Here is a 27487-nt window from a genome sequence, read left to right on the forward strand (position 1 = left end):
ATTATTAAATAAAATAATAAATATTTACTAAAAGTTTTTTTTTGCATGGCATTATCTTTGGAAAAACGAATTTTATAATTTGCAAAATTTTTCAATTCGCTTAAAAAGCTCTCGAGATATAGCGAAATACGCAAAAAGTAAAATTAATATTAGGGGGAGAAAACTTATAAACAGCTTTCCTGACCAAACTATTAGAACCATATTTCCCAGATTGCGACTATTTTGGGTTCAGAAATCTGAATCCGTTAAAAAAAAGGTATGTTTATTCTATGAAAGTACGTTGTTGTGTCTGATTTCGTAACTTAAAATATCGTTTGCACTAATTAATTAGCATATTTTAGGTCGCCCCTCGAACTCTGGAAGATTGAGCCCTAGAAAGTGAAAATCCGATCATTCGATCAAAAGTTATTCAGGGCAATCCGTTTTTTTTCTTCTTTTTTTTTGGCACACTGTGCAGTGAGCCAAAAAAAAGCATACCACCTTGAATAACTTTTGATCTAATGATGGGATCCTCACGTTATTGAACTCAATCTTAATGGTTCGAGGGGATGAACTCAAATGTGCTGATTAGTTAATGCAGACTATATTTTAAGTTACGGAATCAGACACATAATACGGTATAAATAGACACACCGTTTTTGCGACTAATTCGAATTTTCGACCCCCACAATATAGAAAGTAGTCACTACCTGGGAAATATGGTCTCCCAGGTATGGTCCATAGTTTGATCAATAGAGCGATCCAAAGTTTGGACCCCCTAATGTAAATTTTCATGTGTACCGCTTTATGTGTCTGATTTAAAATGTCGTTCGCACTGAATAATTAGCATATATTAGGTCACCCTCTCAAACCATTAAGACAGAGTCCTAGAAAATGAACATCCCATCATAAGATCAAAAAGCATTCAGGGTGGTCTGTTTTTTTTTTTTTTTTTTTTTTTTTTTTTTGTGCACTGTACATTAATGTTGCAATTCAATATCCGTAACATGTAAAAACTATCGTTACAAATTTAATTGAATAGCCGACCAGTTGGCCGAGTGGTTAGCGTGCCTGACTGAGGTCGTGGGTTCGTGCCTGACCGATGGTCGCGGGTTTAAATCCTGCTCAGGGCAAGCATGTTTCTTTCTCTTTGTGTTCTTTCTCCTTTGTGTGTGAATGTGTGAATTTGACCCGCCCTATAAACGGTCTTGTGGTTGTGTGACGACGTGGGCGACGCTGCTCCACCGCCGTGGCTTCGCCACAGATGCCCACTGGGTAACGAGAAAGTAGTAGCAGTTCTGGCATTTTCTGAGGTCAATGGGTCTTCGTCCCAAGTGCCCGCCATTAAAAAAATATATTTGAATAACTCTTACGAAAATAAAGAAGGAAATCAACTGCCAGAAACGGATAAAAAAATTTACTTTAAGCTTAAAATTAATAAAAAAAGAATTTTAAAACACCAAAATAATTTGCATACAATATTTAATTTCTCCAATTTAGGATTCTTATCGATATCTTTAAAATATAAAATTGAAAATAAATATTATTAAGCAATAAAAAAGCAGTATTTCTTACAATATTTTTTTCTGAACATAATGTTATTAATTTATTTTGACTAAAATAAAAAATACAGTAAATCTTCCTTTATACACTTTGAATAAATCACGAAGTATTTCAAGATCTTTATTAGCTGTTCTTTTTTCTTTTTGTTCTAGTGTTTCATCTAGCAGAATCAGATCTATCATTTTTCATCCGGTGAAAGATGCTTTCGCAATTCAGGATAACTTATCATTCCATCATTATCATCATCATAAGCAAAGAAACTATCCACAACAGCTGCAATAAGAAAACCAAAATATCTTTCATATAATACAAATCAGATGTGTTTTCAAATGCTCGAGATTCTTTGAAATAGTTCAGTTAAATTTTTCACAATTTAATAAATTTGGAAATTCTAAAATTTTCAAAAAGGTAAAAGTTTAAAGCAATGTACTAAACTAAATATAAAAGCAGTATTTTTATTTAGAAATTATGGATTAAACTTCAGATTGAATGAGATCACACTCTCAGAAATATTATTCTAACTTTTGATGATTGAACAGTCCTTTAGCTGCATTTCGTTAATCTTGAGAATCATTTCGTCTCGAATTCGCGTGATTTGTGATGAAAAGCAAACTCAACTGAAACTTAATGACAAAATATGTATGACATGTAATGACGATATGTAATATGTAATGACGGTATGTATACGTATAAATGTATGACGAAAATGTTTCCTTTACTCATAACCTCATCGTAGTGCATTGTGGGAGAATGAAGAAACTAGAATGAAGACCAGACGAAAGAAAAATAAAGCGACAACATATGCCGACCAGATTACATGGTGGTCAAGAAGTTGGTTTTATGTCAGGAAGATCCTGGGTACGAATCCCGCTTCGGGAATTTGTGTAGTTTATCTCTCTGCTCTATCTGTTCTTCTTGTGTTATTATAGCGTCTTAAATCCACCTTTATGGTAACCACGTGATGTTAACGTGTCTTATAGTAACCACGTGATGCTAAATGTTCGATACATGAGGCACTAAAAAGTTATTTTTAAAATAAATAGAATGAGGAAATAGCTCTTTAATTTTGGCGAAATTCGTTTCCTCGAGGAAGTGATGATAGTTATTTCGACACTATGACGAAATGTTCGTTCGAAGCATATACCAGGACATGGTTTGGTCAAAAACGAACGTGTTATTTGAGTATCCATTATTTTACAATGAGCATAAGATCAAATAACTAAATATGTGCCAAAAATGAAAAAAAAAATAGGTAAAAGCTGCTACAAACGGAATAAGCAGCAAAGTTAGAAAATATCGTAAAAAGTTTATTTGTCTACACATAATAATCGTATTAATATCGTTCAGACTGCTCACAAGGTTGAAATAATTATCTGTGTTTACTTAAAGTAAGCTTGATTATGATGGAGATTTTTGACAGCATTTGCATTACAATAAACGCGACGCTAACCATGCTTTTTACACTTCAACCATTTTGCGATTTATAGAGAATTTTTTACGTATGCGCTGTCAAGCTTTCAAATAGCGTTAAATATAATAACGTTCGTAAAATAAATAGCTGTACTAAATACCATTTGTAGAACAAGTATGAAATTTTCCTTCTATAGAATTTCAAAACTAACTTTGTGGTGTGCAGTTTTTATTCTCTAAGGGTACTGAATTGGAGATTGATCGTTCTCAGATTCAAGTTAAAATTACGATCTGTGAATGAATGGCTGGTTGCATGAATGTGTCCCTCCTATAAACGGGTTGTAACGTATGCATGTGGCAGAAGTTAAATTCTTGTTCATAGATGGCGCCACTAGAAAACATGAAGTAGCGCATTCCCTTTGCCTTTATGGCATACGACAAGAACAACAACACAACTTTTATAGCTGAAAAAAGCATATCAATGCAAAAAATATTAGTGCAAAATAAAAATTATTAATTTAATTCCCAGTTTTTTGGGAAATACGGCATTTTTTGAAAATTTTTTTATTCTAGCCTAAAAAGAGAGATTTAATGAAGAAATTTAAAAAATAATTCTTTGAAATTAGTTTTGATTAGCGATTAACTTTTCAAGGGATGCCCATATACTAAATGCTTTTCCGTGGTCGCTGGACTATATTTTCGAAATATCGGAAAACATTTTCCGTAATGTTTAAGACAATTTTCAATAGTGATATTGAACTTAAAATGAAACTAGTTGAAACTCTTATAGTTAAAACTCAACAAATACATATTTCCCAGTAAAAAAAGTAAACTTTCGTTAGTTAGATTATTTAAACTAAGCATTTATGTTTACTGGAAGATTCATTCGAATTTAGTTATCAACCAAGTTATTTAGTTCGACACTTTCGCATAATTCCTCGCTACACGGAAAAACTCCTGGGGAATAATACTAAAATTTACAGTATTTAAATCATTCATTTGGTAATTTTTCCGTTTATATAGTAACGGTTTACCGAAAATTGTAGTTCTTGTGGTTTCTTGTCTGCAAATTTTGGTATACCGGATGTTCTTATTATCCCACATTTAGTAAAATAAATGCAAAACTGAAAACTAAAATAAACCAAACAAATTATTTTTATGCCGTGCTCTAAGAAACCATGATAAAATCACAAATCAAATTTTATCTCATTTAATATAAATTTAATCACATTCTATAAAACAATACTTTATAGTTAATTTTACCAAAAACATTTGACAGAGCTCTTCAGTAAAACTTAACGAGCGTTTTGGTGTTCCCTTAGAAAAATATAGACCTTTTTAGATTTTGTAGAAAAATATTGTCTAATGATAACAAGGGTTTTTTAATGAAACAAATAAGAAAAATGCATCACAAAATATAATTCAAAGCGTCGAATTTAAGCGTCTTAAAATAAAATTAACGACTTTGTAAAAGCTTTTCGAATTCATATCAAATCTAGTTATATCCAACTGACCAAAAGTATTTCAGAAGCTTAATCTAAAAACTAATTCCTTTTCAGATAGCTTTCTAGCTACTCATTATTTATACTCATTTTTTTATTTCATAAACAGAAAAATAAATAATCAGAGATAAATCTTGACTGTCAAAATAAAAAATGAAAAACCATGGATGAAAGATTTCTGAGAAGAAAAAAATGGTAAAAGTGAAACTTAAGCCTTTTATTTTTGCAAAACTTCTATCTCTTCTACTATTTCCAATTTTGGAATTAAAAAAGAGAAGAATCATTCAGCTTGAAATATTTTCAAACAGCTTCTTTATATGTTAGGACTTATCTTTCCTTCTACGACTGTCACTGTTTAAAAATATCACTAAGATTTAATAAATTTGTTCCTCGAAAATCAGTGCTAAAAAAAGTAAGGAATGAAAAACTAATTTTAAAATATTTTAAAAGAATTTTTGTTTTATCTAATTCCTTGTACTCAGTACTTATTGAGTTTTGTAAAACCTGCTTAAATTCCATGTTTTTTTTTAATATTTTTGTAACACCTTTTCACGTTAGTTTATTTACAAACATTTCATCTTTTTTGATTTAAAATTTGCGAAGTAATCTATAATTTTTAATTTCGTAATCAGTTAAAATTAAAAAATTAAGAGGACACTATACTACGGGAGGCGATTTACGAATCTAGCGGTTTTTAACGATTGACTCTTTTGCTTGGTATTTTTTTAAATAAAGAAAAACATGATTTTTGGCTTCTTTTTTTTAATTCAGGTAACAAGTTTTCAATGAATTTTAAGCTTGCGTAATAATAAAGCCGAGCTATAGAGCGAGTCGTTAAATGTCGTTGGATTGTAAAGTGACTTACGGGAGAAACTTTTCATGTAAAATTCTGTTATATCTTCATTTTTGTTTTAAAATTTAAAGCTTAGAGAAAAGTGACTTCAGGAAACTCAAAGTAAAATATGACACTTCAATTGCTGAAAAAATGTTTTCAAAATATTAAAATGAAAGAAAATTATCGCATGATAATTTGAACGATGCATAATCCTGAGTAATCCCACCGTAATTTGTTAGCCTTTTGACGTTTTAAATTTTTTTTCAGCATTCACTGTAAAAAATTCCGGATCAAATTACGCTTTAAAGTACAGAATCTCAGGGTGCCTATACTTTTTACCGTAAAATCCTTTTTTATCCGAACATGTTACGCTATAAAAAATCTGATATACCGTAATTTTTACAGTAATAATTACAGTATAATCACAGAATCATTCTTATTAAATAAGTATTACCTCAAAAATTACGGAATTCTATTTTACGAAAAAATGGATTTTACGTATGATTCACCGTAAGTGCCGGTGCTTTACACCGTAATTTGATCCGGAATTTTTTACTAGTGTTTGAAATTTCGTGTTATATAACAGGGGTTTCCAACTTATATCAGGCCGGGGGCCACAATTAAAAACACAAATCAAATGGCGGGCCGCAACTTTATCTTAATTTTATGTAGGACTCTTTTATGTTAGAAGGAACATTAAATAGTAATGGTAGAGTTTTACCAAGTTGTACAAAACAAAAGTATTGATTGAATTGCAAATTAAAACAAGAAGTAGATTTTAAAAAAATATTTAATTGCTATTAATAATATTCTTAAAATATTAAATAAATAATAAAATTTCGGGCTACAATAACTTTAATGTGCATCTATGTATTAAACAATTAATGTGCAACAGATATATAATTGTTAAGGTATAAAACTTTAGAAAGGTTGGTAATAAAATTTATATAGTATCACACAAAATATTCAATGAGAAAATTGAGGTTTGTCTGCGGCAACTATCAGAGAATAGATATCTACATTTTAAATTAAAAATTGAAAAATGTGTATGTAAATATTTTCGTCCAAAATGAGTGGTTTCAAAAAGTTAAATGGGAAAATTTCTTCGAGAAAATTTCTGATACGCATATGCTAAATTATGTTCACAAAATAAAATAAAAATAAAATAAAAAAGAGCAACATATACGATTATTTTTGTATTTTAAAAAAATATTTTCATTGATTCAAAACCTGAGAAATAAATTTTTTTGCGTTGGTATGTTAAATTTCACAGAAACGAAGAAATTAGGTTTTTATTAACGAGAAAAGTGGAGTTTTTACCATATAGTTTTACGAAAATTAACCGCCAAAAAGTGACAACTAATGTAATTTTGTTCGCGGGCCACAAAAAAAGGCTTCGCGGGCCGGATGCGGCCCTCGAGCCGCCAGTTGGAAACTCCTGTTACACAAGATATAGAGTAATATAGAGGGCATGTTGTTCAAAAGCATATGTTGTAGTTCAGTATGTTGTTGTTTGTCACTTTGTAACTAAGACTGAAATATGGGGAAACATATTGAAAAAAGAAGTATATCATATATGAATGGTCTCTAAATGGAAACAGTCTTATAAGCAGTTTTGTGAATATTGCATTATAGTTTCATGTTTTGCATGATTTTGATTGTTTTGTTCAAAACGTCATTTAATCTATTTGAACCTACTAGTACATTTAAATACCCACCTTCTTTTTCTGGGAATTCCATTTTTGAATCCGATGAATGTTCTAATGCGTGACCCATGGCTGCCATGAGCTCGTGACCATCTAATTTCTTATTGTCGTCGAAATCGTGCATCCTGTGGCAAAATAGAGATGATCACACATGAATTTAAAAAAAACTCATTGCTTAAAAATATTGTGTGAACTGCATTGATAATTCAATTATTATAAATCTAGTCAATTACTACAATTGTAATAAACAATGAGATGCTAGCTTGCTATAATTTTACATGAGGTACTTTGTAAAAATATGAGAAAGAAATCATTCTGGTTAAAAGGTTCTATAAAATAGAAACTATGAAATAATCCAATTGCTACTTGATGCATCTTGGACAACAGTAAAGCATGTTACATCGTAAACACATCGTCATTAAAACACATCGTTATATCGTCAATAAAGGTTTGAACATTTTCACAGCAAAGTCATAATCCATGTTATTATCTGAAGCATATTTTAGATTAATTCCGACTAAAATTAAAATTACTCTAATAAATAAATTAAATAGTTAATACACTTTCTACATTCATTATCAAAAACATCCTACTCGTATATAACTTAGTAGCTTTCAGATCTTACTTCAAAGTCACTTTCCTAATATTTCGGCTCATATAATAAGTGGTACGATAACTCTTTTTTTTTAAAGAAAAATATACATGTTATCATAAAAATTCGTTTGGCGAAAGTCAATGTTTGCATACCATCAATGTCGCACCAGCAATGAAAATTTAGTGATACAATAGGATCATCTAGTTATTCATTTAATGGTCCAAAAAATTAATATGGTAAACAAACTTCAGAAAAATTAAACTTTACAATTACATAATTCATGTTATGGTACACATCAAAAATTATTGATTGCCATCTGTATTATCCTAAAAATAATAGGTTCATTAGCCCATAATGATCGAAGATTATTTGTTATTGAAATCAAGTGTAAAAAAGCTAAAATAATATTAGTAAATATATTCATAATAAAGATTAAAATGCTGAGACCAAATAAATAAATAAATGAAGAAAACAAAGAAAGTAAAAACTAGCAAAATATTATACTAAATATTAATTATATAAATATTATAATATTTTAAATAAAGTCGATTTTAAAAAAGCTAAAAATATTACTTTATTAATGAAAAATTTTACTGCCAGTACATGAATGCAAAGCACAACATGTAAATTTGAACATTTAAAGTTAAAAATCTTTTTAACAAACACTTAAAAATGGTACGACAAATTTTTTTCAAATGCATGGAATACGATCCAAAAAAACTAATTTTCGTTACTATTTTTGTAAATTGCAAATTTTCAAGACGACAAATTTGTCGCCCTTGCGTATGATTTTGGGGATATTTGTAGAACATTTGGTGACAATTGTCGCCATGTCGCCCTACTGGCGTGAACCCTGGGTGAATACTTGAAATATTAGTTAAATCTCTTGATAATACATTATTTCTTATTATTTTTAACTAATATTTCAGACTATTTATACTATATTTAACAAATTTTTGACCGGCAAATGTCGACCTTCTGCACATTTTCATATAGTGAATGTTGCCAATATAATCCTGCCATGCTAGATATTTATGTTTAATTTCTATGAATTGCACTTTTATCGCAAATGCGTTCCATTTTAGAAAAAAACAAGAATTTCACCATAATTTTAAAAATACGACACCAATAGAATTTTCTACTTTTCAATGGCCGCAGATATACAGTGTGTCGTACAATTAAACATGATTAAAATTAATGTAAATTTACAATTTATCGCTTAGCAGTCACTACTTTTTAGATAACTTATATTTTAAACAGTTTTTATTCAAGATTTTGTTGATCTTCTATGTAATAGAGAAAGATGAGTTGAATAATTTACCAACTTAGGAAACGAAATGCATTTTTAATCAGCGTTAGTATATTACTATATTCATTTAAATATTCATATATTATTTAGAATTAATCTATTCAATTTATTTCTACGAATAATAATACTGAAATGTATTTTCTTTATTCTAGTTCTTTATGTTTTAATTCAGTAGCAAAATGGTGCACTACAAAAAATACAAAAAAAAGCAAACCTGAGAAAATAAAATAGTGCTTCATTTGTAGAAATCTCCCCTGTATCTTGTAACTTTGAAATCCTTTGTACGTCACTTTTAATATGGCTGAAAGAAATAAAATTAAATATATAAGTATAAATTTTATTCACAAATTAAATGAGTAAAAATGAATAAAATAAACTGAAAAAAATATAGTCAAAACTACCAGAATATGGGATCATTTACCGTGTTTCTGGCTCTATAGAAACACCATAAAACTCTGTAATTTTTAAGAAAGTGATCTTCTAATGATTTTGGTAAAAATAAACACTAAAATATGGTTTTGTAATATGAGTTAGAGATTGGTAAGTGTGGAAAAATTCCGTTACTTATTCATGGTATCTTAGAGCAGTGTCTCCCAAACTTATGTCTTTTGTGTACCTTTTCTAAATTTTTCGTAACGCTGTGTACCACTAATAAAAAAATTTATGTACTTCTTACTATGAAAAATTTGCACAAAAGTTAAAAATCATAACTAGCTGTTGACACCACTGACTATTAACTGTTAACTCTGCAAAAAATAGCTATTAGAAAAATACGTTATCGTAAATTTTAATGACTAGCTTTGTTTTTAAATAAAAAAATTTGAAATTTTCGTTCTTTGCAAGATATTTCGCATAAGAATGCGGACTCCCTAAAAACTGTTCCCTTACCCCTGGGGGTACGCATACCACACTTTGGGAAACACTATTTTAGAGCATGGTACAAAAAATCATTTATTCGGTTAAATTTACTTTACAATTTAGTATTTTGTTTTCTGTAAATGTGGTTATAAGAACTATAATTTTGAAAACCAGAATTTTCGTTAAACCTTTACCACATGAACGGAAAAATTACCGAATGCATGACTCAAATACCGTATATTTTGGTTTTATTAACCAGAATCATGTTTGTTTGTTCTTTTTACCAGAAATGTGCTTACCACACAGTACGTCAATTTTATCAGATTTTTTTCCCCGTAAAATCTTTTACTTTTTACATCAGTACTAATCTTAACTAATACTACCTTCGAATAAAATTTTTATAACAAACAAAATTTCCCCTAGAGAATTTATAAAAGTGATGATCCTGTGTTTTCCATTCTAAAAATGACAAAAATTGAACTATTTTCTATCTAATTATTTCCTATCTATTATTTTCTATTAAATTCTATCTATTCAATTATAGTCCACTTGAGTTCTATCTATTCAATTTCAGTGAATTATTTTCTATCTATTCAATTATAGTTCATTTGAAAAATTTAATTTCCAAATATTTATTTTACTTTATTAAAACATTACCCTATCATACCTACACTTAATTCCAACATTTTGTATTAATTCTTCTACTACTTATTATAGCTGAGCAGTTTTTCTTTACCAAACACGCAATTTGAGAAAAATCTCTCATTATTTTTTTTAAAGGATACTGATAGCGATGATTGGCTGATTTCAAATTGCTCAAAAGCGTTATGAAACGTAAGTACCCGCATTTCTAGCTTAGTCTTTTTAATACCCACATGTTTACCCTATATGGTAATCATTATTTCGATTTATTTTTCTGTTTCATGCACTTCAGATGCGATGATACTTTAAGCTATTTCATAAGAGCCAAAATCAATTGTTAAATACAATTTTAATTAAGTGATTGATTGGAAGAATGGCATGAATAATTCTTTGAAGATAAAAGAAAATTTACGATATATTATTTATTGGCTGTGATCGTTTGGTTTTCTCAGAACTTTTTTATTTTTATCAACGTATTAATCAATAATTATAGCAAAAGAAATGACGTTTGTTCTTAAAAATTAATATCAATATGCTATGTTATTATAAATTAGACTTAAACACTCCGGACTTCTATTAAACACTGTAATAGAAGTCCGAACTAATAGTTTACTAGTTATAAGGGAATTTTTTGTACAAAACATACGAATTTTTAGTTGCAATCTGGGAATTGTAATCTGGCATTATTATCTAAAAAACGTGAGTAATTGTTTCCTATGTAATTTTAACTTTGAATCGAATGAGACTATACACAAGTCCATAGAATGAATAGTTCAAAAGTTGTAATTTTTATGTATAAAAAGTACTACTTTGACTTAGTACACTTTCTACTTAGTACACTTTTAGGGCTATCTGAACATGTAAGGTGTAATTTCCAATGAAATTTTTTTTTTCGCTTTTAATGACATAAAATTGGAGTCGGTAGGATTAATAATTTTGAAGTTATAAGGGTTTTCTGGATCTGGTTCATTTAATCGACAATCACTTCATCGACAGGCCATTTCATCGACACCACTTCATCGACAGGCCATTTCATCGACTAGGTCATTTCGTCGACAGGCCGTTTCCTCGACAGGGTTATTTCCTCGACAGGGATGTTTCGAGACAGGGTCATTTCGTCGACAAGTCATTTCGTCGACAGAGGTCATTTCGTCGACAGGGTCATTTCGTCGACAGGTCATTTCGTCGACAGGGTCATTTCATCGACAAGTCATTTCGTCGAAAAGTGATTTCGTCGACAAGTCATTTCGTCGACAGGGTCATTTCGTCGACAAGTGATTTCGTCGACAGGGTCATTTCGTCGACAAGTCATTTCGTCGACAGGGTCTTTTCATTTACAGGGTCGTTTAGTCGACAAGGTCATTTCGTCGACAGGGTCATTTCGTCGACAAGTCATTTCGTTGACAGGGTCTTTTCATTTACAGGGTCATTTCGTCGACAGGGTCTTTTCATTTACAGGGTCATTTCGTCGACAGGGTCATTTCGTCGACAAGTCATTTCGTTAACAGGGTCATTTCGCCGACAAGTCATTTCGTCGACAGGGTCATTTCGTCGACAGGGTCATTTCGTCGACAAGTGATTTCGTCGACAGGGTCATTTCGTCGACAGAGTCTTTTCATTTACAGGGTCATTTCGTTGACAAGTCATTTCGTCGACAGGGTCATTTCGTCGACAAGTGATTTCGTCGACAGGGTCATTTCGTCGACAGGGTCATTTCGTCGACAAGTCATTTCGTCGACAGGGTCTTTTCGTTGACAGGGTCATTTCGTCGACAGGGTCATTTCGTTGCTAGTGTCATGCGTAATTCTGAAACTATTTTAGAGATTTAATCTAAATATTTCTATTATTAATTAGAAAAATGCACTTATTTAATTTTATACTAAAGTAAAATTCTTTATGGCGGTTTATTGTTCCAATTGCACTAAAAGAAGTTCGCTTTTTAAATTAATTAATAGGTAGTTGAGAAGCGTTTAAACGGTTGATGTATCGAAATCTACTTTTCTATATCTAAATCGTAATAGCTCGACACTTATTTTTAGGATAGGTAAGGATTGTCTTCAGAACATTACCAAGCATGATATCCGGACCGTGGTTACAGTTAATATAGTATGACGTTAACAATCAAATTGTTTTTAATATCAAATCAAATTAATAAAATATATTTTTAGAATTGAAAGCAATAAAAATATATTACAATGAAAATGTAGACACTATTTCAAGGAGAGGAAAGCTAAATTTATTGCTGTAAAAATTTTTAACATTTTTTCATAAATTTTAACAAAAACATAGACATCAGTCGAATTCTCACAGAAATGAAAATAATCATAGACCTAATTATTATATCTGCTTAAGTAGAAAAAAAATTCTAGGTTTTTTATGATGGAAAAGTAATTTCTCAATGTTCACTTTAATTGCAATTTTAAACTTTTTGTTCGGCATCTTTAACATTAGGACAGGAATATGCGTATTCGAACAATCGAATTGAGTCTTAGTTTCGTTACTACTATTAGAGATTTCGAAGAACAATAGGAACACAAGCTTGATGTTTAGGTATTTACCGAGGCGGTTGTAGATTCCCACAATATTTAAAGTACTACTCACCTTACCAAAATTGTTTAGAAGCACGGGCGTAACGTTGCAAGCCTGTTAGTGTTTGGTCTTCACAAAATATGTTTTTTCTATGAATAGTGAATTTAATAATAGTATTAATTATTCAATTCTAATCTAATACTATCAAATTATACTATTTTTGCATTATACTATTATTATAATTAAATAATAATAGTATAATTTAATAAGAATAATAATAGTAGTAAGTAAATGATGAATTAGTTCATTTTTTATTTGCAGGATTTAAATTAGACACATTTTGCTTAAAAGAAAATTAACAAAAAGTCAAGCTTGGAATTTAAATGTAAGAATAAATAACTCCTACTCTACAAAAAAGAAAAAAAAATTTGCAATTAAAATTTGACCAATTTTTTACTAGTATAATTGCTGAAATTTTTAACTGATTTTCTACACAGGATGAAAACACAATTTTCAAACACTTACTGACCACTATTAGCACGACTTATCGCCAATCAAAATTTTGATTATTTTCTGCCTGAACAAGCCAGGAGACTCAAAACTAAAATGCAGAAAAAATGAAAATAAAAAATGCATATGTATTTAAAATATCAAGTTTGTTCAATAGACTACAAATGAGAAAAACATTTTATAAAAATTTTCACGCATAGCAAAAACCACAAGGACAAAATTTCACAAAATATTCTATCAACATTCAAAATTCCACTTTTTTCGTTTTGGTAACGAAAATTCACATTTCTTTATCAGGACACATATCAAACATGATATTTAAAAATTTACACTTTTACACTTTTTAAAGGACTTATTGCTCGCCTTTAAAATATATACTCTCCCTGCAAATTTTATTAATTTAAATAAATTTTTATTCTCTTGCAAATCGAAAAGAAAAACATTTTAATATTTGAGTAAAAAAACAAGTTTGCTGAACTTATTTTAATAAAACATTAATGGGAATAAAATCAGATGCATATAGATAACTCTCCTCAATTATAAACTCAAAAGTCAATTTATTTGTTATATCGTAGTAAATTGCGTTTTTTCCCCAAATGTTTTAGATCATAAAAACCAATTAGACAGGTTTCCTCCCCTCCTCTGATTTAGAACCATTTTTATATCATTTCGATTGCATCGCATACCGAGGATGTGGAGGCATTATGAGTTTTTTTTTTTTTTTTTTTTTTTTTACTTTAACGAAGTTTATTTTATAAGGTAAAAGAACTTATAAATGTTTAGGGAACATATAGGAGGATAAAATACATATTAAACGCCACAACGTTATAAATAATTAATTAAATAAGAAATAAAATAAACTGGAAATGCGAGAACAAGATTTTTGTTTAAAATAATATTTCATTTAAATTTCACAAGAAATGTCAGAAACTTCACTCTTCAGCAGAATAGCTTACAAAGACATGAGGAAGAGGATTAGAACAAAAAATTTATCAACATTATTTCCCAATATGTTTTCCAAGTTGGATTTTCATTTTATTTTTCCCCTCATGCATTTTTTTCCCAAGATTTTTATAATACTATAAAGTTCAGCCCGTTGCTCACTTCGCTCGCCAACCTTCGTAATAGCCACTCATACAACTTAGTTTGTTTTTTTCCTATATCGATCTTTCTTTTAAAGAGAAAATATATAAATATTGAAATTTCATGTAAGAAAATTTTATTAATATGTCAATAGTAACAAAATTAACGATTACTTGCATATAAAAAAAAATCAACTGAGCTTGAAAAAAATAAATATCTAAACACAGGGAATATATAAATTTTTGATAAAACAAGAAGTAATCTTACTAGCTAACTATCTAAAAGGTTTGTGTTTTTCGGATTAAATTCTTCGTAAACATCACCATTGTTATCATTGCAAAAGTTAGTTCCTTTTCCTTCTCTTTTTTTTTTTGGACAAGATTTTAAACTGTATTAATGCGTTTTACTCATTGCGGGGGAACGTTATATAAGTATAATTTTCTTTTTTATCGACAGAAAATTTTTGCAGCTGAAATGGCCTGTTAACGAAAAAACCTTGTCATTGAAATTATCTATCGACCACATGGTTTCATTATCTCACAGATTCATTTTATACCGTCTTTTTTTCCTTCCTAATTTCACCCGTCATTCACTCCCTACATCAAGAATCATTCACAATAGTTGTTGCAATTGCTTTTGCGATGATAATCTACAATAATGTACATTTAAGGTCTGGTTTCTTAGGACAAGCGCCTTATCTGGGCGTCAGCGGGACGTCAACGTCACGCTGACGCCAACAAAATACTGGTTTGTTAGCTCAAGGCCTGGTTTCTTAGAACTAGCGCCTTATCTGGGCGTCAGCGGAAAGTTGACGTAGATCTGACGCCAAAAAAATACTTTTTTGTTAGCTCAGCGTGAGCAGTCGGTCCAACGCAGACATTATCTCTCATTGCGCATGCGTTAATAACGTAAACAAATATTTATTTTGAATTTGTATTGATTTTGTTATTGTCGACCAGTGTTTTAAAGAACAAATAATGACTTTGTCCAAGAAAAAACACATTATAGCTGAGCTAAATGAAGAGTGCTATGTTTAATGAAGAAGCTATGTTTAATGTCAAAATCAAAATCTTGGCTTATTTCAATGTGCTGTTGGATGTTGTCCGCCATTGCTTCTGTGGTTAACGTCACGTTGTAATCCAACTGTAGTTGAGTTGGACGGCAATTGTAGTTCAAGATGAGCGTTCGATGACGTATACTATCAAATTCACAAATGTACCAATCAGAGGTTAGCGCTGATTTCCAGCTTACGGCGTCCTGTCCTAAGAAACCAGGCCTTTAGAAACAAATGTGTTAAATATGATTAGAAAAAAATTGTGTAATATACATCTTAAATGTGTAAAATACAATTAATGTTTCGTTTTTGCAACGTGATATGAATTGAGGAGTAGGCAATTTTCAAATGAAATGCTTTTTTCCGGCAACTTCAACATACTATTAAGATTTTGCATCAGGCTAGGCTTAAAAAATTTCATCAGAAATATACTAAATTACAAAAAAGTGCAAGGGGCATAACGTCTATTGTAAAAGAATCATAAGACTAGTTTCAAAATTACGCATGACTTTGCCTACAAAATAATCTTCTCTTAATATTGTCGACGAAATGACCCCTGTTGACAAAATGACCCTGTCGACGAAATGACCCTGCTGACAAAACTACCCTGTCGATGTAATAACCTAGGTGAAGATACGACCCTGTCGATGAAATGACTTGACGACGAAATGACCCTGTCGACGAAATGACCCTGTCGACGAAATGAACCTGTCGACGAAATGACTTGTCGACGAAATGACCCTGTTGACGAAATGACCCTGTCGATGAAATGACCCTGTCGACGAAATGACCCTGTCGACGAAAAGACCCTGTCGACGAAATGACCCCGTCGACGAAATGATATGACGATGAAATGACCCTGTCGATGAAACGATCATATCGATGAAATGACCCTGTCGACAAAATGACCCTGTCGACGAAACGACTTGTCGATGAAATGATCCTGTCGACTAAATGACTTATCGACGAAATGACCCTGTCGATGAAATGACTTGTCGACGAAATGACCCTGTCTACGAAATGATCCTGTCAATGAAAAGACCCTGTCGGCGAAACTACTTGTCGACGAAATGACCCTGTCGACGAAATGACTTGTCGACGAAATGACCCTGTCGACGAAATGACTTGTCGACGAAATGACCCTGTCGACGAAATGACTTGTCGACGAAATGACTTGTCGACGAAATGACCCTGTCGACGAAATGACCCTGTCGACGAAATGACTTGTCGACGAAATGACTTGTCGACGAAATGACTTGTCGACGAAATGACCCTGTCGACGAAATGACCCTGTCGACGAAATGACTTGTCGACGAAATGACCCTGTCGACGAAATGACCCTGTCGACGAAATGACTTGTCGACGAAATGACCCTGTCAACGAAATGGCCTGTCGACGAAATGACTTGTCGACGAAATGACCCTGTCGACGAAATGACTTGTCGACGAAATGACCCTGTCGACGAAATGACTTGTCGACGAAATGACTTGTCGACGAAATGACCCTGTCGACGAAATGACTTGTCGACGAAATGACCCTGTCGACGAAATGACCCTGTCGACGAAATGACTTGTCGACGAAATGACCCTGTCGACGAAATGACCCTGTCGACGAAATGACTTGTCGACGAAATGACCCTGTCAACGAAATGGCCTGTCGACGAAACAACCCTGTCGAGGAAACGGCCTGTCGACGAAATGACCTAGTCGATGAAACGGCCTGTCGATGAAGTGGTGTCGATGAAATGGTGTGACGATGAAGTGATTGTCGATGAAATGAATGCGACCCGGGTTTTCTTTATAATAACTGCAATTAAAAAGTAAAACTTTTTATTTTGAACAAAACTATTTTAACTTTTTTAAGTAGGAGCTCTACTGTACTGGACTACGGGGCCAGTGGTTGTGGGCTCGAATCCGACCGTAGACATGCATGTAGCTTTCTCTCTCTTTGTGCTCTATGTCCTTTCCTCTGAGTAATTGTGTGAATGTACGTCCAGGTCACCAACAAATGTTGTGTCCTTATGTAAATAACAAGTTAGGAATCTTGAGGCATCTTTATAAAAAGAACTTTGTTTATTATTTTTCCAACTACTCTCTCTAGTTACAGAATCGCTCGTAACCATGGCATCGTGAACAACGTTGCCACCGGAATTTGAGCCAGCACAAAAAACAATTAAATTATAACACCTCGTGACACACTCCCACCTTTGATTGTTCTTAATAATCAAACACAAATCTCTTAGACATTCAAAGGTAGAAGAAGCTACAACAGTTGACGTCTAACGATACTTAAATTAACTGTAACGAGTTGGTTTTCGTACAGCCCTACCACATTTAGTTTTCATTAAGTCTGTGTATCGTTCATCATCTCTAATCTCTCCAAATTCAGTTTCACCTTTGAGGCTATCAACTTTAGTTTTATCCTTACAGTTATTGATCTTTACTTGTTTAAATGGTTCACGGTTAAATATTTCATTTGTGAAATCGAGTTCCAAAGGATGCAATCGTTGCACAGGACGAATTAGTTCACCTTTTCCAGTTTTCAATTTTACGACTCTAACCGAGTTGTCCTTCCCAGGGAAAACTTCAACTACTCGTCCCATTGGCCAGTCCAATCTCCTTTTGTCACACTCGATGAGGACCACATCTCCAATTTGTATTCGCTTGATAGGTTTTTTATTTTCCTGCCTATGAATAAGCATACTGAGGTACTCTTCCCGAAATCTCTTCCGGAGATCCTCTCTCAATTTCTGTTGATATCTGCACCTTTTGGCCAGGTTGACGCTATCTAAATTGTCTAAGTCAGGCACTCCCACCGTTTGAACGTCCTGAAGGAACAGCTGGGGTTAGTGGTGTTAAGTCCTCTGGATCTTCAGATAAATAGTTGAGTGGCCTGGAGTTGATAACTGCTTCTGCATCACATAGAACGGTACTCAACTCTTCAAAATTTATGGATGCTTTTCCTAAAACTCTTCTCAGAAGGTTCTTCACCATTTGGACCATACGCTCCCAAAACCCACCCCACCAGGCGGCTGTAGGAGGGCTAAAGACCCATTGAATTCTCAAAATTGAACTCTCTTGAACTATTTTGCTCCAGTCGATAGAAGCCATTAAATTGACCGCTCCAACGAAATTTGTTCCGTTGTCGCTATATATAGTTCGTGGTCTCCCACGTCTTGCTATAAATCTTCTTAGTCCAAGCAAGAATCCATCAGTTGAGAGGCTCTGTATCAGCTCTAAATGGATAGCCCGATACACGGCGCAGGTAAACAATAATATCCAAACTTTATCTCCATTCTTCAAATAGAGTGGCCCTGCCAAGTCAACCCCTGTCACCTCGAAAACCAACGCGTCTCGAACCCTGTCTTCAGGAAGGAAGGCAGGCACGGTTTCTAATTTCTTGGAAGAATATCTCTTACATCGAATGCATCGTTTCAAGATCCTTTGAACAGTCTTCCGACCTCTGAGAACCCAAAAAGTTTGTCGAAGATCTGACAGGACAACTTGAGTTCCACTGTGGCAAGAAACCAGATGCTTTTCATAAATTAACTTTTCCACAAGTGGGTGATCAGACGGTAAAACTATGGGACATTTGAAGTTTTCTTCATCTTCCCTTCTGAAAATTTTTGTCTTTATTCTTATCAGATCGTCGGCATCGCGGAAAGTGTTGAAGCCTTTCAATTTATTCTTCGTGACAGTGTCACCAAAACTTTCCTTCTGCACAATTTTTAGTAGTTTCTGCTCAGCGGAGTTTATATCGTCAACGGATAAGTCTCCTCTTCTTATACTACCTGGGTTTCTACAATTTGTGCAGAATCGAAGGATCCATGCTACCATTCTGACTATAGTTGAGTATTTTGAAAACCGCTTCAAATACCAAGTAGTCTCCTGAGTATGAAGATTGGTTACAACTACGGGTTTCTCTCTCTCTCTTGAGACCTCATCTTCATCGGTTTGTTCTGCTGAGTCGGGCCATTCCTCCTTTGACCCTTTAAGCCACTGTGGGCCCTCCCACCACTTAGACTCTTTAAGAGTTTGAACAGAGCATCCTCTCGAAGGGAGATCAGCTGGGTTGCTGTGCCCAGGAACGTGTCTCCACATTTCTCTTGATGAGAGCTGAACTATTTCCTTTACTCTGTTGTTCACAAATGTACCCCAATTTTCGTTGTTCTTAATCCAATGGAGAACAGTCGTGGAATCCGACCAAAAGAATGCAGGTACATCTTTTAAACTCATAGCTTTCTGCATTGATTGTGCTAGTCGAGCGCCAATACTGCATGCCAGTAGCTCTAATCGAGGTATGGTTGTGAGTCGTATCGGCGCGACTCGTGATTTGGCCTGTAGTAGCTGTACATTAACACCCTTTTTTCCTTCTGATCTCAAATAAATTACGCAAGCGTAGCTCGACGCGCTAGCATCACAAAAGGTGTGCAAGCTGAAAGACTGTCGGTATCCTAAAGGAATCACACATCGGGGTATTCGTATGGTTTTCAATTTAGTCAAGTCGGACAGCCATTTGATAAATTTCTTCTCTGCTTCCTCAGGGAGTCGTTCATCCCAAGACAATTTTTTCTTCCAAGTTTCTTGCAGCAAGAATTTAGGAATGATTGTCACCGGGCAAGTAAACCCTATGGGATCAAAAACCTTTTGAATGGAGGGCAACACATTTCTTCTGGTAAAAGATTCACAGCTGCTATTAAATTGATCAGAATCACAAAAAAGTGCGTCCTCATTTCGGTCCCAGAGAAGACCAAGTACTTGGGAAGGCTCCAATTCAGCGTCACTTGTCGTACTTTCCCAGTCTCTAAGTTCAAAGTTTCCAAGTTGCATTAATTCGGTTGCTCCGGTCACGAAATGAGAAAGTTCTCGAACGGTATCAACTGACGTGACGCAATTGTCCACATAAAAACTTTTCTCCAAAATTTCAGCAACATCACGATATTTTTGAGGGCAACTGTGTAAAAGGTTGTTGATTACAGCGCCAAGTATAAATGGGCTACAATTCAGTCCAAAGACCAACCGTCTGTGTCTGTACGTCTTCATCTTCCTTTTTTTTTCATAATCACTCCACCAAAAAAATCTTAAAAAATCTCGATCTTCTGGATTTATAGATATCTGTAAAAAAGCTTTCTTTATGTCGGAAATCACGCCAAGATTCTTTTCTCTAAATCTCATCAATATCGATGGAATGGTATCCAATACATTCAAACCCTTGTCTAAACAGTCGTTGAGAGAAAATTTGCCCTTTTCTTTACTTGCGGCGTCAAATACTGGTCTTACTGTAGTTGTCGAATGTTCCTTAAAAACTCCTCTGTGAGGAAGAAAATGACACCTCCCCTTCGGAACTTCATCAGGAACCACCTCTATTATTTGATCCCTTTCCCATTCTTGGAAAACCGACTCATAGGCTAAATATCTTCTTGAAGAAATTAACTTGGATGTGGTGGAAAGAAGTCTTTTTTCGGCAATGATTCGGTTATCCGGAAGATCAGCATTGTCTGTCCAGGGTAATTTAACCATATAGCGCCCATCAATATCAGTTGACAAGGTATCGTTGAAAAATTTCATCACTTCTTCTTCTGTTGGGGCCTTTTCTACAGGATCTTTGATTCCTAAAATTTCCATGTCCCAAAAGTGTTCTATTTTATCACTATGAATTAACATGGTGATACTCACAGAAGCATTAGTGCGTAATGGGTCGTAAGAATCATTGGTGGTTCTACCCATAACAAGCCAGCCTAAATGAGTTTCACAGGCAATCAACCCACATTGAAGACGTTCCATGTTTCCGGTGAATATCTGTCCGCAAAAGTCGGCACCAATTAACAGTTCTATATCAGGTGAACCTTCTCCGTAATCAGCAATCCATATCTTTTTCTTATATAATTCCTTATTCCACGGTCCTCTTTTAAGTCTAGGAATTGTACCACAAATAGACTGCTGATCAAAAACTTGTATGTCCAGAGAAAAATTTCTATTTTGTGGTTTAAGAGTGATTTGGTAAAGCCCATGATCTTTCACTTGCGTCGTAACGCCGCCAAACAATGATTGGGCTAAACTTCTTCTTGTCGTAGGTTTAAGGCCCATTTCTTTAACAGTTCTCTTCAAGATGTGAGAATTCTGGGAGCCACTGTCAATAAGAGCTCGAACCAGTTTTCTTTTCCCATTGGCTTCAATATTTACTAAGAAAGTCTGCGGAAGAACTTCGTTACCCTTTTTGGCGACCAACACATTACTTGAATCTACCCTTTCCTTAGCTGTAAACTCCCTTTTGTTTACTGGTAACTCGAAACACATAATTACGTGATGCCGCTTGGAACACATCATACATTTGAGTTTTGCTTTGCACTCTTTAGCTCTATGGTTAGCCTTGAAACAAATATAACACGCTTTCTTATTGCTTAAGACTTCTTTCTTCTTATCCAAAGACCAACTTTGTGCAATGAAGCAATCTCTACTTTCATGAGTCTTGTCACAGAACACACAAAATGGATGCCTCTGGGATATGTCACTAGAAACCAGAGTGCTGGCGGTGGGAATGACTTCGTCGATGTGTTGCTCTTTCTTAGACCTCAACCTTGTCCGAGCACCATCAAATCCATTTCTCGCCAGTTGTAAACGTTCTTCGCCTTCCACCTCGCGTAACAATTCAATCTTCGGAAGACGCATTCTTCGTTTTGTATTTGGCGATAAAGTGACGGAACTCGCCGCTCCAATCAACACAATTTGTTTACTGAAAAATATTTCACTTTCTACTCTTGCCAAATCCATTTTTTGATCATATTCTTCAATCTTATTATACTCAGCTTCAAATTCAACGTCTGTTTTTATATCGTTCAAAATTAATTCGTCACATTCTTTCATTTTATTAAAAACTCTATCTAAAGTAAAACACTGCTGTTTGATGTTTTTACTGTCAGGCGTTTGTTTTTCTAATTCGTCAAATAAACTTCCTATGGTTTTGGTAAAAGTCATTCTAAGTGGTTTACGTTTTCTGATTATGTCCTCCATTATACAAAATTCAATGCTTTTCCTCTCACTATAAAATATTTCACTAACCTGTGTCAACTACGGATCACGTCGACGGGTCACCAAATGCTGTGTCCTTATGTAAATAACAAGTTAGGAATCTTGAGGCATCTTTATAAAAAGAACTTTGTTTATTATTTTTCCAACTACTCTCTCTAGTTACAGAATCGCTCGTAACCATGGCATCGTGAACAACGTTGCCACCGGAATTTGAGCCAGCACAAAAAACAATTAAATTATAACACCTCGTGACACCCGCCCTATAAATGGTTTTATGGTTGTATGACGTGGGCGACGCTACTTCACCGCCGTTGCTTAGCCATAGGTGCTCACTGGGTGACGATAAGAGAGCAGCAATTCTAGAATTTCTGAGGCCTATGGGAAATAGACCCAAATGCCCACCAATATAAAAAAAATATTTGTTTTTCTTTAATCTAAGTATATAAGTTTAAAGACGTTATATATAACAGAATGTTGTATAAATGTTGAGATAAAATTCCAGGGGTGTTTTTTTTTATAACCGTCGTTGAACAACCGGCTCAATTTTTGGGTTTACGCCTACCAATGTTCAACTCCGTAGCCTTGTAACTTTGAACCCAATCTAGAAGACAAGGAAACTCCTGGATCAAGTAGTGGGGGAAATTTGCCTTCGTGGAGGACTTTCTGAGGGAACTAACCCGCATTTGCGTTACATGGAGAGGAAGACCGCGAGAACCTTCCATGGTTAGCCTGACGGCAACGGAACTCTAACCCATGATCCGTCTACCACTGAGGATATTGCACGTCAGCACGGTGGTCGGTGCAAGCTGGATGCGGAATTCGCATCGACCAGCCATCATTGAAAGGGGAACGCTCTATCCCCTGAGCCATCGTGGCTCAGGGGATAGAGAGTTCGTATTCTAGGGGTGTTTGAGCACATCAAGAATAAAACTATGCAGATTAACCCATACCCGGAATGTCACCATAAGCACACGAAGAAACAGTTCATAATAGGGAAGCGTAACTAGCTGCATATAACGACAATGTCGGGCATGAATTCGTATGGAACTTTAATCCTGATTATGAGCCCTAACTACCCTAGCAGTTTGACACGACATTTATACAACTCCCGTTGCATATGTCATTTTTCAAACTTGTACATTTCGACAAAAAATAGACAAAACTGTCATTTGAAGGCACTGTTGCTTGGAAAGAGAAACCACTATCAGATATGAAATCAATGAAAGTATCAGTGATTTGTTAAGAAATCTTATCCAACAGAAAACAAACAAAAAAAATTGTACCCTACTATAATCATCTTAATTAAGAAAAATATACCTAAGATTTTATAAGTATACTTTTTTGCTCAACAAAAAAAAATTCATACGATTTTTTTATAATCAGGCAATAAAAAATTTCAGAGATATGCTGCATTGGAATGACACTATACATTTCCGTTTTTTAACCAATCGCTTGGTATATTGTGGCTGAAAACTTTTATCACTATGTCAGTGAGTTAATTTGATTTATTTTTCTTGTGAAACTCGTTTTTTGAGTAATGTGTTCGTCATTCATCTGCAAATTTTAATCAGTACAATCTTTGCAAAGAAGGCGTGAGAAAAAACCGAAGCTTGATAAAATTCTTCTTGTACACTGTAAAAAATTCCGAATCAAATTACGGTATGAAGTACGGCCACTTTGAGTACATCATCTTTAAAATCCATTTTTACCGTGAAATATCATACCATAATTTTTATTTATTTATAAGTTATTTTTACTTATTTTTATTTTAGAAACATTGATTTGATTGGGGTGATTTAATGGTAATTATTACTGTAAAAATTACGGTATATCAGATTTTTTGTCCCACAAAATGATCCGGTATAAAGGAATTTTGCGGTAAAAGGTATCAGCACAATGAGTGCCGGTACTTCTTTCTGCAATTTGATCTAGAATATTTCATTCCAGTATTATTACAGAGAAATTTTTGCATCATTTAAAATAAAAATTATTCTATACTATAAACTTATAATATTTTATTTAAATTGACTCTTATAATTTATATTGTATATATTATGTTGTATTTTTATATGTTTTTAATATATTTGTATATTTATATATTATATATTTTTAATATATTTTGTATGTTTATACGTTTTTAATAATATAAACATTATAATAATAATATATTTTTATCTCGATAAGGTTAAGCCGAAATCTAATCATAATTTCTGTCGAAAGGAAATACCTTTTTTTAATGTATTTAGTTGAGCTCAATCCTTCAGATAGTGCAAAAAATTGCACAATATAATTACTTATATTATATCTTAACCCTTTGACGAATAGTTTTCATAAAACATATTTTTCCTATTTTTTAATTATTCTGAATTAATTTAGGTCAAAATAATGAAAAATATTATATTCTGCATTTTAATAATTTATGATTATGAAATAAAGCATGAAACACCGGTATCTTTTTCTGCGTTAAAGGTAAAATCTTCCAAACAATCATTTTGCTCTTGTTTACAGTTATTTAGATCTAAGAGAAACAGTTATTCACGATTGAAATAAATTTCTTTAATTTACAAAAATAAATTTTTGATAAATTTTTAAATATGAATTTAAAAAAAATCTTTTTTCTTAGTACTTTTCTTGAATTCTATATTTTAATACAAATATAATTCTGACAATCTCACAGAGTTTTTTTACTAACTATTAGACTGTTTTTTTATAAATAAAAAACAACAAAATATATTTTTGCTCGTAATTAAAGCGTCAGAAAAAATATATAAAAAGGATATTGGTTTCTCTTCCGCGTGAAAGAGTAAATTAACATAATAATTTATTTTTGCCTAAGTAAAGTTAAGCCCTAATCTAATCATAATTCATTACGTCTGTTGAAAGGAAATGCCATTTTTAATGTATTTAGCGGTGCCTAATTTTTCAGATAATGCAAATAGAAAAAAATGCACAATGTAATCACCGATATTTGTTTTTAATGCTACATTAAACTGTTAGACGTAACTTACTAAATTGACAAAAATTGATTTAATTATTTTCAAACAAAAATCATTTGAAAAGTAAAATTTTATTTTCAGATAATCAGCACTCAAAACTTTTTACGAACACTGAAACTATAGCAGAGCCTTGCATTTCGTTGGGATAACTTAGAAAAAACAGAGTATTCTTATATGTCTCAATAAAACATTTGAAAATCTAGGAAAGCAATTCGAAAAATTAAATTCTAAATAAAAAACTGGAAAAAAGGGTTTTTAAATGTCATACAATTATATACATATTTATAAAGTAAAGAATAACAGTATAGTTCTTTTAACTATAGTTTTATAGAATAGTTAAAATTTTGTTTAGATTCCAGTGATATATTGGTTTATTAAAAAAATCATAATTCCAAATAATAATTATCCAACACTGATAAAAGTGTATACCTCTTAGAGGTTAAATACATATGTATAGAACAGCATTAAAATTATAATAAAAAATATTTGAAAATAGCGTTTCGTGAAATTAAAAATACCAATAAAATAATGAAACAAAAAAAGAACTATTCATAAGCTTTAGTCATGTCATTTTATAGAACTTTTTTTTTGTAATTCTAAGAAAAGATCAGTAAATTTTCATATGATTCAAATCTCTTAATGAAAGAATTTTGCGAGTAGATGATCTGTTTAATGATATGGTGACGTCAGCATAAACAAGCTTATTCAGAGTCTGATTGGTTAATGAATCTAAAAAAAAAGTTTCCTCTCAACGTTTACTTACTCTAAATCACGGATGATGTCAGCAGCGCCCCATCTTTTTCGAAGTTCTTGCAATTCCGGCGAAATGGCTCCTGGGAAATCAGGACGCACATGACTCAACACCAAAGACAATAACATTAAGATAACTAAAGAACGAAAACTATGATGCATCTTGAAAGAACTAAAAGTAAAATTGTAAACCAAACTAAATATTTAAATGTATCTTCGATGTAAATTTATTGACTAGGAAACATAAACCCGCATGTGTTACGGGGTGGCGGTGTAAAATCAGTGTTCAGCAGCAGACACCTACGTCACTAATGATCACAGCTGATAAACAGTTCAGATGATAAGAACCACATTTCACTGAATACATAACGCGCCGGCTGTAAACGAATACTTAATTTTTGTTTTAAGGCAAATTAAGAGGTACTATTGATTACAACATATAAGCATTGTGTTTAAAAACATTATCTTCTATAATGCGTATAATAAACGTTAGTAGTAACGTTTAATAATAAACGTTCATTTAATAAATTTTTCTCACCTATTTTTTTTTTCATTTATTTATTTCAAAACAATATTTTTTTTCTTATTTTGAGATCAAGAAATGCATTGATTCCTTCATCTCATTCTTTTCTTTTAAATAACGTGCCGGCTGTAAACGAACAATTAACTTTTGTTTTGAAGCAAATTAAGAGGTATTATTGATCACAACTTATAAGCATTATGTTTTAAAACATTGCTTTGCATAATGCGTATTTTGTTTAATAGTAAACGATTATTTAATAACTTTTTCTCACCTATTTTTTACTAATTTTTGTTTCATTTATTTATTTCAAAATAAGCATCAGAAAAAATAGGTAAAAAGGAAATTGGTTTCTCTTCTGAGTGAAAGAATTAATAATTTAACAGGAAAATAATTTATTTTAGATATAACATGAAAATATTGTATTTAGATATAACCTAAGCTCTTACAAACAATGTAATTATAACAGGGCTTTGAATTTCGTTGGGATAGCTTAGAAAATTAATAACAGAGAATTCCTACGTGTCTCAATGAAATGTTTGAAAATCTGGAAAAGTAATTTGAAAAATTAAATTCTAAATGAAAATCTGAAGAAAAAAAGGTTTCCAAATGTCATAC

The 27487-nt window shown here is 32.7% G+C and overlaps 1 protein-coding gene across 1 annotated transcript; it reads right to left on the reverse strand.

Moving 5' to 3' along the window:
* Positions 1–1558: 1558 nt before the first annotated feature.
* Positions 1559–26742, reverse strand: LOC107453693 (longistatin). The gene is made up of 4 exons (XM_021148180.4): positions 26363–26742; positions 9114–9200; positions 7008–7120; positions 1559–1815 (listed from the first exon to the last, which is right to left on the reverse strand). The coding sequence occupies exons 1-4, from the start codon at positions 26509–26511 to the stop codon at positions 1721–1723; spliced, it is 444 nt and encodes a 147-aa protein (XP_021003839.1). The 5' UTR covers positions 26512–26742; the 3' UTR covers positions 1559–1720.
* Between the last annotated feature and the right edge of the window lie 745 nt (positions 26743–27487).

Source organism: Parasteatoda tepidariorum, chromosome 2, assembly GCF_982258835.1.
Source record: "Parasteatoda tepidariorum strain Cologne lab strain chromosome 2, Ptep-v5.0, whole genome shotgun sequence".
NCBI classification, from domain to species: domain Eukaryota; kingdom Metazoa; phylum Arthropoda; class Arachnida; order Araneae; family Theridiidae; genus Parasteatoda; species Parasteatoda tepidariorum.

Bases quoted from the DNA above. Each gene is read 5' to 3' on its own strand.
- LOC107453693 (XM_021148180.4), bottom strand. From the start codon at position 26,511: ATGCATCATAGTTTTCGTTCTTTAGTTATCTTAATGTTATTGTCTTTG. The intron at 9,201-26,362 runs GTAAGTAAACGT...TATTTCTTTCAG, and splicing joins GACATCATCCGTGATTTAGA to CCATATTAAAAGTGACGTAC. The intron at 7,121-9,113 runs GTTTGCTTTTTT...ATTTTGCCACAG, and splicing joins GCACTATTTTATTTTCTCAG to GATGCACGATTTCGACGACA.